Source organism: Schistosoma mansoni, chromosome 2, assembly GCF_000237925.1.
Source record: "Schistosoma mansoni strain Puerto Rico chromosome 2, complete genome".
Taxonomy (NCBI): domain Eukaryota; kingdom Metazoa; phylum Platyhelminthes; class Trematoda; order Strigeidida; family Schistosomatidae; genus Schistosoma; species Schistosoma mansoni.
Window position 1 is genome coordinate 32414972 of NC_031496.1, and position 19211 is coordinate 32434182.

Genomic DNA, 19211 nt, shown 5'->3' on the forward strand with positions numbered 1-19211 from the left:
TTTTCGGAAATGTTCGATGAAGTCTCCGTTTTACGTCGATTTCTTTTAACTAGATTTCTGTTAAATGAATTCAATGGTTTACCAATATCTTGTTATTTCGGTGCTAAATAAACGGAATCTTTCCTAATTGGTGTTCGATTTAATAGTGTAGTGCGGGTTACTGATGTCCACATAAGTAGTATATGGTGATGGTCGGACATTGAATGTATTTTACTAGATCGATAAGGAGAAAACTGTTAAGGCACGTAATTGGTACGAAAATGAATGAACAATTATAATCGGAGGCTATGGACGGATATTTGCAGAAGAATCAGTCGAGTTGAGACGATTGAATGTTACTTTGCAAATTAACTGTTCACTATACGGTTCTCATATTTTAATCAGGTATTCTGTAATGTTATGCAACAATACATTCGATTGTCCCCATCCGTGTTCTTGCTCTTTACATTTGGTGTCACTGCCAACCAGGAGGGGAAGAGTGTTGTTTTGTAGACGCCGCTGGGGCTCTCGAGTTGAGGTGTTAGTCGGGTCAGTGTGGTACGGAGAAGTGACGTCGAGTGGAGTGTTCTGGAGCAACGGCGTTGGCTGTAGCAGGTCCTGCCGATTGGGAGGAGCGGTAGGACGTGTCCAGTTGATATAGGACAGTAAAGAGGAAGAATATATAATTGTAAAGACTCAGCGAATGAATTTGAAGTAAATCCAAGGAAAAAGCTTAGACCAGATTGCTAGGGGGGAAAAGTGGATTTACTTCGAATTCATTTGATAAGGTTTTACAAATGCATTCTTCTTTTTCATAGTTGAATGCATAAGTCAATTGAAGCTAGACAACAAAGGAAAACCTGGAAGCATCGTGGGCTCATGCTTTCAACTATGGAAATACTAAATCTCCACAAAACCCCTTCTGATTCTTATTCCTATTAAAGAAAATTGAATTTTCGAAATGTAAATATTTTCATAGAAACATTTTTTAATTAAAGCAACGTTAAAGAATAGGCTTAACAAGAGATTGAAGATTTTTAAACCGGTTCAATTTTGAAAATTTCATAATGAACTCTTACTTACGCCTGTTACACCCAATGGAGCATAGGCCGCTGACCAGCATTCTGCAAACCATTCTGTCTTGAGCCTTCTTTTCTAGTTGTATCCAACTTTAGTTCATTCTTCTCATGTCTGCCTCCATTTCTCGGCATTAATGGATATCATCATTGTGCATAATATTTTAAAAAGCAAACCTTTATTTCCGTATTCGATATTATCCTTAAAGTTCGTGTATTGTTCGCTTTGATAACCGTTACTAGATAAGGCACCAACGGTGTATAAAGCAGTCAGTGATTTTATAAACTGATACTATGTCTTGGTTTGGGTACCCTTTGCGACTGCATCATATGGACGTAAAAGAACGAAGTAAATGAACTGAATATACTATTTGGTACCATCTCAGTTGCCCCATTTCATTTTCAACTATATGTTATACGGTTTAAATGTATCAGCCTCGATATTTTGAGTTAGAATTATTGTGTTACTATCTCATCACTTTGAGAATGACTGGTTAGACATACTTATACTGTAGTTAGTTAATCTAAAATATAACCTTATTTTGTCTGATACTTGAGAATTTCTACAAGCGATATAGATATAGTTGACAATTAGTAGCATCGAAACAGAATAATGAAATAGCTTAGGCGGATGGATCTAGTTAGTGAAACTTTTGATGAACCTCTTATTGGATTAACCATTACATATTCTAAACTAACTAGTGAATACCCATCCTAAAAAACAGCCGATTGAAAGTATGTGCATCTGTTGATTGTTATGAGAACTTATGAAAGTGATAACAAATTCAACACATTGGCCAACTTGACGAAAACAACAATAAAGGAAAACTAATGACAGTAGTCTCTGATCAACTTATGAACAAAGTAAAATAGGTACTCAGGCTTGTCAAACGTTGAATAACTAATAATAGTGTGAATTCCTTTCTACTGATGAGTTCTACAGGTTGTTTGTATTGTGTTAAATAATTTATTATTAACTTACTATTGTCGGTTGGATATTGTATGTGTATATTATATGATCCGATTTGGTGATCGTATAAGTATCCATGTTTTTTTTCTTGAAGTTTTTGATTCATCCTGCTTCACTTTGGGCACATGGGTAGTATTACAGCCCTCAAGCAAATCGAATTAGATTTGTGCGACGCATATGTATCTGAGGCTTCCTTGTACCAATATTTGTGTTTAAATAAAATAAATTTTGATTCTTACCCAATAATCGTTTCCTCTGTTTCTTCCATCTTCTGATTTTACGGCTGTAGAGTTCTGATAGTTCGAGTGCCGTCAGTTGTATATCGAATTCTACCGCAATCAAGTACAGGACATAAGAATCCGGTCTATATTTATTGAAAAATTAATCTGAAGCTAAAACAACAACGTCAAACAGTGTCTATAACACTAGAGAAGACTCTCTCCTTAAGAAAACTTAATTTAAAGGAGATACTACGGTAGCAAATCTGAAAGACTTTTGAGATCTCTGAGAGAAATGTTCTGTTCGATTGAACTTTGTATTATGTTTACCAGTCGGCCCATGATTTGCATTGTGTGGAGGTTAAGCACCGGCTTCCGATCTAACCTGCACCCATCAGTCTCCTTGTTCATGTGGATCAGGTTATATTAAGCGCACAGAACGAGCCCTTTCGGGAAGCATGTCTAGATATGAATTTATAAACGGTTGAGGAATTCAGTCAAAAGCTAAAACTTGCAGCACCTACTCAGTTCTGGTCACTCTTCTATATTCGGAGCATCCCTTAAAATTATAGTCAGAAAAGCTGACTCAGAAGGAATGCAAATAAAGTACTAACGTACAATAGAGACTAGTATTATCCAATAGTTCAAGACTAATCTTTGAGTACGAAAACAACCTATTCAGTCCATCATTGTTCCATGTCTGTAAATTTCCTTTCCATCTTCTGTGATATATGATTTTTCAGTGGAGAATTATTTTCGCAACTATTCATTGGCCATCATTAAAACTTTCAATTATTCTGTTCTTAATAGCTTTCAAGTGGACGGAATGTCTTCATCATTGTAGTTTTAACCAACCGATTATGAAATAACTTCTTTTCAATATCTGATTTTTGTAAATAATTCATGACAAGTTACCAATTCAATTATTGATAATTATTCATTAGGATTCATTTTTTTTTACTATTTTAGCAAGTGAAATTAACGACAAATTTAATGGTACACCCTCGTAAATTAAATCGTCGATAAGAAAGTTTTCCACACTGAATTATCTTCACTTTTTCTCAATGAAACAACGGATCACTTTCATTATTTTTGCATTCATTCAGTGGCTGAATCTTGATTATATAACAGAATAATAATTTTCAGTAGAGAAATTCTTCGTGTTTTTTCATCTGATAAGTTGGCTGCGCTACACTAAAATGTTCATGATCAATATTCATGGATAACTTCAGACAATTGAAATGAAATCATTTGAAGAAATTACACTCCAATATCAAGAATTGGCCTAATAAGAAGATAGAGAAGTTGAAAGTGTTGTATAAAACATATTTTCTTGCTAAACATTAACAACGTGTTGAATAACCTCAAGGCAACAATTTCGCTAATCATTTATAATGAACACATAAATATTGGCACAAAGAGGCAACAGATATATATGCGCCACACAAATCTTATTTGATTTGTGTGACGGCTGTGATACTGATCGGGTGTCCAAACCAAAGCAGGTGGTTTTCTCAGGAGGCCACACACAGAACCTTCGGCCTGAAGGTCTGACCCACAAGGCAGTAGTAGAGCATCGTGAGGAGATGCATTTCCATGAAAGACGGTGACCAACGATTGATTCATACGCCAATCCTTCCCTCACGGTACTGGAGCCTATGTGCACCATTGGTTTGGAATCAGGGTTTTCCAACCCACGTAGGTTGGCTTGTCGTGCACCAACACTGTTTAAGCGCCGGACATTCGCTATTCGTAAACAACACCGGTGCCACGAGAAAGCGGCGAGTAGGAATTCCCTGCCACAGGCTATAGAAACGAGGACATGTTATAGCATCTCGATTGGGAGAGCGGATTCTCCTCACTCTCGGCCGTACTAGGGCATTTGGCGCTATACTTATTAGATTTGCCTGTGAGAAGAGAAGGGACTAAATGCCAAATGAATTCATGATATTTTACCAAAGATATTACGATCAGCTTTGGAAAGACTGTATGACACTGGCAAATCTTGTGGAAGCCAATCAAACTTAATGTAAGAAATATTAAATTTTGTACAAACCCGAAAAAAGAAACACAGTAAAGGATGGATTCTATCTTATTACAAAAAATTGTTGATAAATAGTTTTACAACTTCAACCACTTTACTACAAAATAATCCTATGGCCAACTTCGTGATTGAAAGAGGAAAACCCTCATCCTCCCTTACACTCCACTCATAAATCAATGAAAATATTTTGCGGTAAAACAAACTTTGCGAATCACAAGAAAAAAAATTTTATACCATGGGTTAAACAAGAAAAAAAAAGAAAAACATACAAAAGTCTTTGTGAGTGTGTGTGTGAAAATGAAAAATTGGAAACCCATCGATATTTATACAACATCATCTCACAACTATGAATAAGGATCTGACATTTTCTCTAAATATTGTATTAAAGTAGTAACACTTGGACAATATTTCTGTTCTGTTATCCAAGGTAGATTTGTGAAATGTGTCTCACTGAAATCATATAAAAGGAGAATAGAGAAGAAAAAAATAAAGAAGATATCAGAAATGATGATAATAATAATTTGTGATAGATTATTACAAGAATGATTAGTAGAGAAATTTGACACCATCTAAAATGATTACTGTATGTTTGGTATACAATTGACTCTAGCTGAAATCTCCCGACCGTTGCTGCTACCTCAACGTGGTGGTCGGGCTTGCCTATCGTGGTGAATCAATCGAGCTATACTGGCTGGAACAATCGTTCCTCAAGGTCCTACCATGCCAGACAGGTAGGTTGAAGAGCGGTAACATTAAAAGCAGCAATCCCAAGGTCCGAAGGCGAAGTCGTACTGCTGACTGTACAGAGGTGTGATAACAGAAAGATGTTTCCTTCAGACAAGCAGCATAATAGCGATGCTGCCTTCCCACAAGGAGGGGTGGGGTTGGAAAATTTCAACCCTAAAAATGCACACCTCGATTTATCCGGCGGTTATCCGTCTCCGACTGTCCTTTAAAGTCCTTTAAAGAACGGCACTAACACAAAAACTACCCAAAAAAGGTCGTGTGTGACCGACGCTCTCAGGTCATTAAGACCGCTTCTAAACACCTACCTCCGTCATATTTGAAATCCGAAAGAGTGAATGAATTCGGAAGGTAAAAGAAGCTGTACTAGTAGGCTTAGTGTTTTTCTAGAGATCAGAAGCTTCTAGAAAATTGATATTAGATATTCCATTATAGTTTGAGCACTAAGTCAGTTAATCTAGAGGTAACCATAAACTGATGAGGAAGAGGAGGAAGGAGAAATTAATATTAAAAATTTATGCCTAATTAGTGATCAGACGATAACAAGGAAATAGTTTGAATGCTAGAGCTTCAGTCTGTAGACGAAACAGAAGAATGATTTGAATTAAAGTAAGAGCATATACTAAACAACTAAATGGTATTATTGTTTCGTCAATGCTATTGAAGAACGATCCTACATCATTTCGTGCGGTAGAAGATAGAATAAACAATGACTTGATCGAGTGCAGTATGAATGACACATGAAAACGATATTTTTCCAATCATCTGTGGTATGTAATCAGATTCAGAGAAGAATAATCCAACATTATCAACTCTTTATATCTGTTGGTTAGAGATGTTCGGTTGTATGGTAGATAAGGTAAATATGTGTTCATACAGTAAGTTATTATATAATTAATGTTATATAATATTCAGTCTCATTTATACAAATCTGACTGTGGATGAATCATTAAATAAATCCATATCAGCAGTCTTTGTGTTTTCAATACGCGTCGTCGGATATAGGGTTTACAGTACCAAGTATAAGTCAGTTAGCCCAGCATTCCACAGAAATAAGGGTGGCAGATATAACATGTGAGAATTGACTTTTGCATTTCTAAGAAAAGTTTACCAAAAATTGCAGTCGCTAAAAGTTCTGATTATTTTCCAATGTGGGATATAGCTTAGGCACGTAAGCCAAGGCAAGTGATTTGATTTGACGATACTAAGGGAGTTTTCGACAAAAACGTTCAATCCAAAAAACAATGAAGCAACCTCTGTCTTATGGTATCTGGTGACCAAAAAAGAATCGTACATTTGTTTGTTAAAAATGTTGAAACTCATAAAGACCATTAGTTTCAAACCAGTTTCCTACAAATCCTGTAGGTGAAATCTCCGCAGTCACCAACCCAATTAAAGGGTGAAACCTCTGGTTTCATCTTATCTTTGCAAAGTAGTAAGACATCCCTCGAGGATGCTATAAACGAGCAGCTAGATACGAACCATTTGATTGGAAGAGTGGAGACTCTTTCCACCATCAATCGAATCAGATCTTTAGAGAACATAGTCTAAAGGCACTTATGTAGTAAAATATTTCGGAGCTGGAATCCTTCAAAACCAAGAAACCTATTTATATTTCTTGTCTTTACGTCACACTTCAAGTGTGAACAGCAACAATAAATACCTAGCTAATCAAACATATGCCACGTAATTGTCGAAAAACTGACGCTGTAACCACTATCAAAGTAGCACGTAAATGAGGCAATTGAGGTTATTAAGGCAAGCAACTTTCAACCACTCGATCGACAGTTCAAACCCATCTTCCCTTAGACAATGAAAATAGAGTACTTGAAAGACCCAGACTGTAAAAATTGGTACTTTGTAATTGCTCTGAGTTATATTACTGAGCTAAGTAATCACAACAGTGTACTCACGTGAATGATAAGTGTTCACTTTCTGGTAAATCGAAAGTAGATTCAGATTTCAATCGGTTGAAGTAATACAATTTTCCAGTACTCCGACTAATCTCTTCAGTCCAATTATCTGTAAGCAAACAAAAACAAATAGAAATGTCAAGTTTCATTAATAAATGAACAATAATTAAGCAAAACATGATGATGCTATTTAGATCATGTAAAAAGTCACCTGATGTAAAACATATAATGAAACCGGTTGAAGATGAGGCATAATCCATTATAAATACTTTGGGACGGAAAAAATTGTAGTTGACATTTTACTACTATACATTCGTGTAGTCTTTTTTTTAGAGCGAATGAATAACATAAAAGGTAGTATTTATCCATAACTATTCATCAGTATCTTAGGAAAACAACTCGAGTGTGGAAAAACAATCGACTTTCTTCCCTATCATTGAATTCAGTCAGTCAGTTGCAACAGGTCAAGTTGTCATACTCCATAAGCACAAAGAAATGAAGTTGTTAGGCCAAGTCTCACGATAGTAGACGTAATAACAGTATCGCTGCTAATAGGAAAGATTACGCATTGAGGATACGACTCGAAAATAAAATATAAACGAGTGAAATAATAACACAATAACGTTGTAGGGGATTTTCAAGCTCAGGTTGCTTGAAAATAAAAGGTAACTGAAGTGTGTTCGAAGGCCAATTGAACTGTCAATTAAAATATGTATCATTAACAAGGTTTGACTTGATAATTTCAAAAAAAAAATTGAGCACTAAGTAGATTGTTATAAATGAGAAAAAATATATTTGTAATATCCGAGGAAATCTAATTTTTCTACTAATTAGGATATTACAAATATTATTCGTTCCATATAGTGTTCCGCCGATCCGCTCAATTTCCTGGTTTGAAAGTGAATAATAGTCCAGCTCGAACTAGAACATGATCCGAGTGTAAACATGTGCTTCAGAACGAGCGACAGTTTTCAATCGAACGCCTCCAACAATAGCTGATAACAATGTGATCTATTTGAGTCCTTCGTTAAGTCTGTTGTGGAGTTCGACATGTCAGACGATATTTTTCCTTATTCTCAAAGTTCCTGTTTGACAGACATAGACATTGGTCTGAGCATAATCAAAACAAATACTCGCCCTTATCTGTTCTTTAATCTTCAATACTGTGAGATTCTGCCACTATTATTAAGTCAGAGCGTCTAGCTTTCTGAAGAATGTTGGATAGCTTCCTATAAAGTTCATCGGAGTCGCAATCAGTGGAAGCGTAATTAGACACAACGAAAAGGCAACGACGTATGTACCTATCTTTTCCAGCTCCTACTGTCACGTTTCGTCGAGCAGCGTACAGGCGACTGTTTATTGGAGTCCACTTTAACAGAGCCTGTACTGATTTAGAACTTGGTGCCTACCTACACCAACAAGATCACGGGAAGTAATAGTAGGGTCTCCAGATACTAGAAGTGTAATCAATATCAGTTCTTCATATTGAAAAAATGGATTCAAATGAATGATTGTACTTCGACCACGTATGCGCGATTCGGAGAGGCAGCAAACATTGATGGCGCGGGATACTGGAATCCTAGATAAAGAAGCCTGTTTTTATTTCTGACACCAGATTCGAACACTGAAAGCTCCAACATGTAGTTTACAACGTAGTTTCAGGAGACCGAATATAACATTTCGTGAATACAACACATTAGCATTGGTAGCGTGTGATGATAAAGATAAATGAGAAAGGTAAGTCGTGGGGGGCGGAAGAATTATTAAGACATGATGTAAGGTTTCGATCGTCAACAAGACGATCTTGGGTAGTGATAAAGGCATGAGGGCCGTAGTCACTTCCCGATTGTTCACTGTGCAGAAGCTTGAAGGAAATAGAAGGGAGGAAAATTAACCAGATAACCTATTTGAGATTTAGACGATTATCGCGACCGATGGTAAGAGATGTTGGGTGAGAGCTCAGAATCAATTACAATGGTCCAGATGTTTTCACTCTTCATTTTACTTTAAATCATGATTTTCAAGATCCTTTTATCACTTTATTTCGTGGATTCACTCGTTCTTCACAAATCTTATTCTTTATCCATAGAGCTTTTTAGCTAACACAGCTACTACCAAGATTACTTAGGTATTCATCTCACTGTGGTGTTGTATTGTGACAATTTACAGATTGATAAACATATATATAAAGTTGCATATTACACACTGATCATATGGGATCATGATTTAGTACTGTGAATAAGTAGTTAAACTACACGAACTACCTATCTAGAACATTTTTGAGTTTACAGCGAATTTTTTTCAACCTAATATCAAGTCCTTGACAAGAATCAGCTTTAAAATGAAAATGATAGCCAAAAGATTGACAAGTAACGGTAAAAACATGACATAACAAAACAAAAAACATAATTCAATAAAATAAACAACAGAGAGACAACGGAAACATGGTAAGCGAATGAGTTTGGGGTAGATCAGTGCAGTAATCATAATCCAAACCAATTGTTAATATCCTACTTACCTGTCATATGTTGTACTAGTAGCAAAGAATGTGGTTGAAATGTAAAACCATCGGGTAAACAATGCATTGGTACAAGTGTTGGTGAATCTTTACATGGTAGAAGAGGTAGTCTGTAAAAAGGAACAAATAAAAAAAACTATTGGACAGAATATATATGTATATATACATATACATGGTGCTAATAAAACACATATACTTAGAAAATGTAGCACCATAATGCTTCTTAATAAGTTATAAAACTGACAAAAATTGGGGGGGGGGTGACTATAGAATACAAATTTATGATCGGAATTATCAATGAGTTTTGAAATCCAGGGTATTACTAGGCTGTATGCTTGCCATTATAACAGAGGTGTTTTCAGGAAATAATTTATTTGTAAGAGGGTGGGGTCATTCGTCAACGGTTGAACTAATTAAGAAACTACTGACACATTACAATGATACATTGGGAAACTCTGGAAGTCTTTTTATTTATCATACTCACTACACTATTTTGAATTCTTTTGTTATTTAGATGTCACCGTGATAATCCAGTATGGCCAATTGGGTCAACGCACATCTATGTTAGGCTGTATGTTGATAATGTCTATCTGCCTAGGCCGAATCAGAATGAAACTTATTTATTTAAACACATAAATATTGGTATAAGAGAGCACCAAATATAGATGCGCCGCACAAAGTTCATTTGATTTGTGTGAGGGCTGTGATACTGCCGGTTGCCAAAACCGAAGCAGATGGTTTTCTTAGGGGACCACACTCAGAGCCTTCGACCTAGAGGTCTGATCCACAAGGCAGTAGAGCATCATGAGGAGATGCAGTCCCATGTTAGCCGGTGACCAACGATTAGTTCACACGGCAATTGTTACGTCAGGATACTGGAGACCATGTGCACCATTGGTTTGGAACGAGGGTTTTCCAACTCCCCTAGGTAAACGTTCTGTGTCCATTAACCCGGTTAAAGCTCCGGACATTCGTTTCCCGTCCTTTCAGTTTCGTTAATAACATCGGTGCCACGAGAAGGCAGTTAGTATGACTTCCCTGGCGGAGGCTGTTTATGTGTGGCCGTGTGAGAGCATTTCGAGAGAGAGGGCGGGTCATCCGCACTCTAAATCATACCAGGGAATTCGGGGGTATTATTTAGGTAACTTAATTTTGTAATTCCCGAATGATAAAATGCTTAGGTGAGATGATGTTGAATAATGAAGACAAGAATAGTCTTGAAACTAGTTACACAATATACAGATATATGAATACATTTTAAAAATAGATATCACGATAATTGACTTGAATAAGGATGAACTAGAATAGTTACAGAACTTTATGGAACATTGGAAGTATGTACAAGTGTTCTTGATCTGCAATAAAACATTCGATTCATGATTATATCTCTATCCTTTTAACAAACTTCATTGAGTATGTAAACAAATTACGAATGGAATGTTGTAGATTATTTCGACTTTCTCATTAACATCACATCAACATTGATGGTACTGTACATGTAATGCATTTTAACTGAGTGTCTCATGATTTCTAATTTACTTGAGACTGCATCTCCTCACGATGCTAAACTGTCTTGTGGATTAAATATTTAGATCAAAGGCTCCGGGTGTGGCACCCTAAGAAAACCACCTGTTTCCGTTTGGGCACCTGGGCAGTACCATAAAACTCACACAATCACATGAAATGAAAATTTTTGTGTAGCGCAAATATATCTGGTGCTGCCTTGTACCAATATTTATGTGCTTAAATACATAAACAAAATACTTGTCACAAACATTTATATGCTATATATATGAGAAAACGTGACAGATCACTCCTTATGAGGCTGTGAGATAACTACTACCGGATGAAGTGAAGGAAAGAGTGATTGAGAATAGGGGACACCTCCAAGGTAACACCTCTCTGAAAAACTAAGTATTTAATTTGATCAGGTTTGTATGTTCGTTTGGATAAAGTTACCTAGGATGGGAATTTTTATTCAGCAGTGCTCCTGGATTACTAGTTGGTGTATTGACCCATGATGAAGAAACTCATCTATCCTCAAATCTCTGGACGGTAAGTAATAAGCAACGTTATATATAGTACACATATGTTTAAAATTAAAATTCTACACGGAATGGAATGGAGACCTATTTAAGCGACAAATATCACTGAAGATCTTTCATCAGAAAAGAAACGACGACGAAACTCTTTTCATTTTAATTTTATTTCTGAACTGATTACCGAAGTGCGTAAATGTTTGTTGACATTAACATAATTTCTGAACGCTTTCAGAATTTCAAAAGATTATATTTTCTGACTCATCAGTTTAATCTACTTAAGTCCGTGTTAGTAGTATCCACTGTTTCAAATGCAATTGCAGTCTCCATAAAACTTATACTCTTACTACTTCTACCAATATGGGATTTGAATCGACAACTTCACCTCTGTGCTAATGTGGTATGGCAACTCGACTCGAACTGATGTACGTACGTACGAAGTTCTACGTTGTAACTGACTGACTGACTGACTCCATAAAACTGTTTAATCCTCAGTCAGTCAGCTACAACGTAGGACCAGATACATTTATGCATCGGTCTAAGATGCCATACCTCGTTAGCACAACAAGATGAACACCGGATTCATAGAAGTAGTTAATTTATTCCTAATAGACATTAACATATTCAGTTAGTATGATATTTGATAAAGATTTTGCAGTTTCATTGATAAATTTATCATTTCTGCAGAATACCATATGTTTAACCTTAGTGTTTCTCACCTGGTTATCGTCACACACAATACCCTAGTAATGAGAAGGGGTTTGGTGGAGATTTTAGTAATTTTATAGAGTTTAGATCATGAGTCCATTGCAGCTAGACCACCATGGAAAGAAACTGGAAGCACTGGACGGCCGTTTCCACCTATTACAGGACTCCTCAACAATGCGCATCCACGATCCCGCACTCGCGAGAATTGAATCCAGAACCTACCAGTTTCGAGCGAGAGCCGTTAACCGATAGACCAGAACCCTAATAATGGTTCGAAGATATATCTACGACTAGAATTTCGCATCTCAGCCATATTGTCTACTTTCATACATAAAGTTTGACATTCATAGAGTAATACATATACAATATACAAAGGCTTTTATAAACATGTAAACACATTTTAAAATAAAAAGAAGAAGCGGGCAAAAATTATACAACTTACTTTTTTACATAATTAACTAGTTCTGATAATTTTAGAAATGGTGGTACACGAACATTGGATGAAGTCATATTTGGAAAATTAATTATATTGGTCATTTGTTCAGCTAGTTCCATTCTAACAAAGAAAACGTATGTTGGGAGAAGAAGAAGAAGAAGAAGAAAAGAATCATAAACATCGATGTTGTAAATAAAGTTATCATTTAATAAGTATGCTTGCTGTACGTCAATACGTAGTAAAATCTAGAAAATGTATATGCATTGGTACACGTTACCATACTAACTATATGAGAACAGTACAGTGAAATTATAAAGACAAACGCCATAGTAGAAATAGTCACACTGTTGAGATGATCCTGCAAATTTTTCGCAATCGACATGACAAGCTCAGGAAATTGTAAGAAAGATTTTATCCAATCAGCGTTTGATTGGAAGTTTAGCTAGAAATATCGTGAAAATGAAAAGTCACATGTAAAGGTTCTGATTGGTTGATTATTGATTATTACACAGCTACTATGTTTAGTAGTATTCTAGAATTTCCAGTGAAACCCAAGGACTTTTAAATTACTATGAAAATCCTATATTTTCTGTACATAAATGAACCTTTGGAGTAAAGTGCTTCTCGTATATTTTGCGCCTTTTCTCTCGCATTCAAGACGCTGTGTAGTTCTAGCTTGGGGACTACGAAACTAGCTTAGGATCCGAATATAGCGTTCAATCAGTAAGACGTATCACACACAATCAGTGGTATTAATAGAAAAATCTGGGTATAGACGATATGATTCCAGAAGGATAAATTCCTAGATTGAAAAAAGCATAAGATAACCATAAAATTCAGGGACCTAAGTGGAAGCAAGGATTGAATTTATCTTCATTATTGTAACTGATTCTGAGTCATATTATCTAACGTCTCCTACATCAAGTTACAGCGATAGTGTGAAACGCAATCAGATGGTCTGTCTATCAACAGGACCTCAACAATCTATAACACCATGGACTGATCAATAATAAACATGTATAGACTTGTAATTTCGTTCACATAATTGCGTAACAATGAGAACTCGTCAATTGAAACTTAAAAATACATTGGACACTATTACATTTAACTATCAAGACTAAATGACAATCACAAGTTCCAGAAAAACTTAATGACTAAAATCCAGCAACATATTGGTTTGTGGATTGATCAGTTAATTAATCGTAAACAGTATCGAATCTGACATTGTTCTTATGAGTCTGTCTCCAAAACAGTGAGAGACGATGGCAACAAGATAAAAACTAAAAGAGTAGATATATAAACAATGAAAAGAATATAATCTGTAAATGAATGAGTAAATGATTTCAGAGAATGAAAAATCGTCACGTCCTTGAATCTGTCTACCCACTTTAGTGCCGAGTATAACTTGTGTAATGTAGATTAAGACCTTGACGCGATAGGCTGACTGGCTTAATCTCGAGGCTAGTATGCGTGAGTTCGAAGTGGGGGGTAGAGAGACGAAAACTATTCTATCCCTGATTGGCTGGTAAGCAAGCGCGCGAGAGAGAAGACAAGGACAACTGCAACGCTAATCACTTTATTCCAATCCCGATCTAGCACTGGAATTCCGAATAATTAGGGAAATACAATTATGTCCAGAACTGGGGGATTAGAGTAGAAAATAGAGTACAAAAGATTATGTCTAAATTACAATAGCTTTGGAACAGAAAATGTTATGTCAGTGAATCATACATCAAACGAAAGCTTATGATCTGTAAAATAGACTAGGCACAAAAGTAAATGTTACAGTTACAGTTACAGCGGTTCACATCAAAAATAATTACAAACAACCAAATAGATAAAGATAAACAATGAAAAATTCCGCACCGCTGCGACAGAATCATCTCCTACAGCGGATATTTCAAGTAGCAAAGTAGATATTCGCCAAAGAATATCAGGACATCCTCAACACATCTCGCAATAACTTCATTCATTGATAAAACACAACTAATTGTCAGTGGTTCTAGACTCTCTTCAACTTACTACTTCTCTATATAATAGAAACAACTGGACATCTAAAATAGTTAAGTAGGTAGAAGTTGTATATCAAAAGAAGTTGTCTCAACAGTAATAAATATGAGTATATTCAACGATTATACCTTAAATCAATGGATGAAAAGCAACATTTAATTACCTCTTCCTGTATGGTAATTTACGACAATCTCGACCGTAGATGCACACAACATCATATATAAATAAACCGTGTTTTCGTAAACCATTCTATAAAGATCCAGAGAGCAATACAAAAAAAAGGCTTTTAAGACTTTTAACACACATAATAACGAAAGTTACGAGCATAATTTATCATCACATGAAATGAACGATACATACACACACTCTTGTTACCAGACGTATAGTAGTTTATGACTAACTTTAATGAAAACGGATTTCACCGGTAAAAGTCAGTTTCTGATTAGATGCAACTGACTAAACAGATATAGAATTATGAAGAACTTAATAATAATTGTTATTAATGAATTAAGTAAATTGCAGAGTATCACAGTTCCTGACAAATCATTGTTGATGGTATTTTTAAGAGATCAAAGGATCAGCATCATTTCATAATATAGACGAAGGACAGGTATTGTTGAAGAAAATCCTTCGGAAATTTGTTTTTTTTCTCCAAACTAATTAATTTTAATTCATTAACCAACTGTAGATTATAAGCCATCGGACGTCCATGATATACAACTAGCCGACTGTTGCACATATTGCATTGATTGACTGTAAGTACTTATAGTTCACATACACAAACTGACCTTAGTTAGACAGCTATTGAAAACCAAGAAGTATTGGACAGCTGTTTCATCCTGCGATGAAAATCCTCAGCAGTGGACTCTCCGTGTCCACCAACCCGGTTAAAGCGTCGGATATTGGCTTTTCGTCCTCTCAATTTCGTAAACAACACCTCCGCCACGAGAAGACAGTGAGTAAGACTTCCTTGTCAGCGGCTGCATACGCGTGTTTATGTGAGAGCATTTCGAGAGAGAGAGCGGACTATCATCACTCTCGACCATACCAGGGTCAGTACGAAGTGTTGACTGTTGCTATTCGCTTCATCACTTTCAATGTAACTTTTTAATCGAAATATTCCAAGATCAGACAGTTTTGTGATTTTAAGGAACCATGAGTAGATGGTTACTATTGTGAATCTTAGGATTAATTTCATATAGAATTCGATTACATTTGTGAAATTATCAATTATAATTCCATTAAATTAAATTGAGTTAACTCATTCACCTGGTAATTGAATATGTGAATCAGTCAGTCAGTCAGTTACAACGTAGAACTTCGTACGTACGTACATCAGTTCGAGTCGAGTTGCCATACCACATTAGCACAGAGGTGAAGTTGTCGATTCAAATCCCATATTGGTAGAAGTAGTAAGAGTATAAGTATTATGTGAAAGATAAGGGTTTGAAGATGTTATTGAAGGAGTATAGTTCAGTGAAATAAATTTGGAAAGAGAAAAAGATAGAGACATGAGAAATTCAGAAGATTAGAAGTTGGGAGAACACAAAGAGTGTATGCACCTTCGCCATTGCAAACAATTTTGAACCATGTCATTCAAGGTCTCCAACCATCGGTTGCTATCATCTCGCGAATCCCAACCAGGTAGTCTACACCTACCAACATGGCTCAGTCCACTTGTCAGTGACTTCATTGATTTGTGCCACGTCTTGGTCTGGCCGCCCCTAGCTTTCTATCAACCTACTCCTACACCATAAAACTCTGCCCGTTGGGGCAGTCGGTGGTTGGGTATACGTAACACATATCCCAGCCATCTCAACTGATGAAGTTTCACTACTTTATCAATCGATTTGCCATCCCTACCTAGTACTCGTTTCCTAACAACTGCATTACTTACCCGGTGGTCCCAGGATATACGAGCAATGCTTCGAAGATACCTATGATCGAACAGTAGTAGCCTACGAATATCCCCTACTCTTATTGGCCATGTTTCACTGCCATAGAGTAGGACGGAGCGAACTGCTGCACAGTAAACCCGTCCTTTGGTTGCTAGACGGATATCTCGCCTACGCCATAAATGACGCAAGTTGGCGAAAGCTAGACGAGCCTTCTGTATCCGTGCTGAGATTTCGTCACACACCAGACCACAAGGGCTGATGAGACTCCCAAGATAAGTGAAGCTGTCAACAAGCTCAACTTCTTCACTCCCTATCATTAGTTCAGGTGTCGCTACAACCCAATCCTGAAGTAACATTTTGCACTTCGAGGGAGAGAATCGCATCCCGAACATGCCTGCATAGTTGCTTATAGTGGTCAGAAGACTCAGCATTTTGTCAGCGTCTTCACCGAGTAAAACTATGTCGTCGGCGTATTCTAAGTCAACAAGTGAGCCTCCTGGTAAAAGTTCAAATCCAGGAGATTGAGATGATAAAAGTGTAATCTCTAAAAGCATGTCAACGACAAAGTTAAACAAGAATGGGGAGAGTGGACAGCCCTGACGAACGCCACTAGAGGTAATCAGTTCTGATGACAGTTCGCCATAGGCTCTAACTCGACCAGTTGTGTTCGAGTAGAGAGCCTTTATGAGGTTAATGTACTTCTTTGTTACTCCTTTCTGTGACAAACATTGACATAGAACCTCACGATCAACGGAGTCAAATGCCGCCTTAAGGTCAAGAAATACTACTATTGTGGGACGTCTGAATGTATGTCTATGTTCTAGTACCTGACGTAGATTGAATATCTGGTCTATGCAACCACGTCCAGGTCGAAAACCAGCCTGGTTTTCTCTAGTTCGCTCTTCACGAGCTTTGGTTAGGCGACCTAGTATTATTGAAGCTAATATTTTAGACACTATATTAGTCAAACTGATCGCTCTGTGATTGTCACAGGAGGACTTTTGTCCTTTCTTATAGACTGGCACAATCAGTGATTGGGACCAGTCAGATGGAATTACGTCCAGTTCCCAGATTCTACCCAAGACCTCAGTCAATCTCGTTGCTAGTACTGGACCACCATCCTTAAAAATTTCAGGGATAAACTTGTCAGGGCCTGCGGCTCTCCCTCGCTTTAGATTTGCTATAGCTTTTTCAACCTCGTAGAGAGTTGGAGGACTTACCTCGATTTGCCATTCAGGACGAGTGGGGATCGTGGGTAATTGAAGTGTGGCTGAAGGCCAGTTGAACTGATCCCTAAAGTGTTCTGCCCATTGAAGCAATCTCCTGGTTTGAGAATGAATAGTATGTCCATCTTTGTCTGAGATAGTTTCGCTAATAGTTGCCAATTGTTATGCCTGAAACTAAATCGATTCCGTGGTAACGAACGAAAGCCAAATGACACAATGACACGATAAGCTATTCTAATCTGTTGTCCCAGGCCCCGCTAACTAGATGAAGAAGTCCAAGGCAAGTAGGGGAATATATATGTATTCCGTAAGCAGCCGAGTACAAGCAATCAAATAAGGGAAAAAGTCAAGCGCATTTATACAGTAACAAATTGTCCTTGAGCACCATTAGTAAATAGCACACATAAAGAAACAAAGGACCAATAGCGGTTAAGATAGTTTACAGGTGGGAAATATGACGTGAAGGTAAAAAGAGCGCTTTTGGCGCGAAAACAGCTAAATTCAAATTTTCAAAATAAAACTACAAGATTAGGCCATTTACCAAGTAAGTTCTGGGGATTTGACATCCCCAACAGTTCCTAATGCCGGTTTCTTTAATAAGTCTGAACAGCTGTCTGCTGTTACCTATTGCCGCTGCCTTTTCCATCTCTCTTGCTTTCGCTACCCACCACTGTTCACGATCATTGCGTAGGCTTCTTATTAGCTTGCGCTTAAGTTGACTCCGCTTTTCGTTATGTTCAGAGCCAGGTGGGATGAGTTTTCGAGCATCTATCAGTGCAGTAGATGCTGCCGAGATCCATTGTTTCTCCCTGACCTTATGGCTTACCTTACTAGTGGATATCACAGCTGTTTCCACAGCTTTTCGGATGTCATTCCACGCTGCTTCGGGGTGGACACAACTTACATATCTGTCTAACTGTTTTTCCAGTTCACTTCAGATTCAAGTTGTGTTTCTCCATCATCTCACATACTGTACGTTATCAAAAAGAATCATTTAAAGTATAGGAAACAAATGTGTACTTCTTTACCGAATTGTAACACAAAGAAACTGAAATTATAAACAAACCATAAGTGCAATTAAAATTTTTTTCGAAAATTACCTTTACAGCATATTCATAAAATGGTTGACCCCAAATTAAAGTGCTTGGTGGAAGTCGTGGATTTAGTCTAGGTATCATTTGATCTAATCTGTTCCATTGATCACCATCTACAGTACAATATGTATCCTAACACAATTACAAAACAGAATAAATATACGCAATTATTCTCAGAATGTAAATGATTAGATAACATATTAATAGTGATATGTATATAAATTTAAAAAATCAAAGTGTAAGGATGGGGATTTGTAGGAATTTTTCAGTTTAAGTTTGATTGATAAGTCTGGTACTCAAAAGCTTTCTTATAAATTCCTAGTTGCTTCCAATCTTCC

General features: G+C 36.8%; 1 protein-coding gene across 1 annotated transcript in view; it reads right to left on the reverse strand.

Moving 5' to 3' along the window:
• Nucleotides 1–3046: 3046 nt before the first annotated feature.
• Smp_122730 (hypothetical protein) overlaps nucleotides 3047–19211 on the reverse strand; it is a gene marked incomplete at its 3' end in the record, with an annotated part of 49423 nt that continues 33258 nt past the window's right edge. The window contains exons 14-17 of the mRNA XM_018796402.1: nucleotides 18880–19005; nucleotides 14819–14904; nucleotides 9463–9572; nucleotides 3047–3126 (exon numbers count right to left, since the gene is read on the reverse strand). Coding sequence (XP_018650618.1) covers nucleotides 3047–3126; nucleotides 9463–9572; nucleotides 14819–14904; nucleotides 18880–19005 — 402 coding nt within the window. The remainder of the gene's footprint in view (nucleotides 3127–9462; nucleotides 9573–14818; nucleotides 14905–18879; nucleotides 19006–19211) is intronic.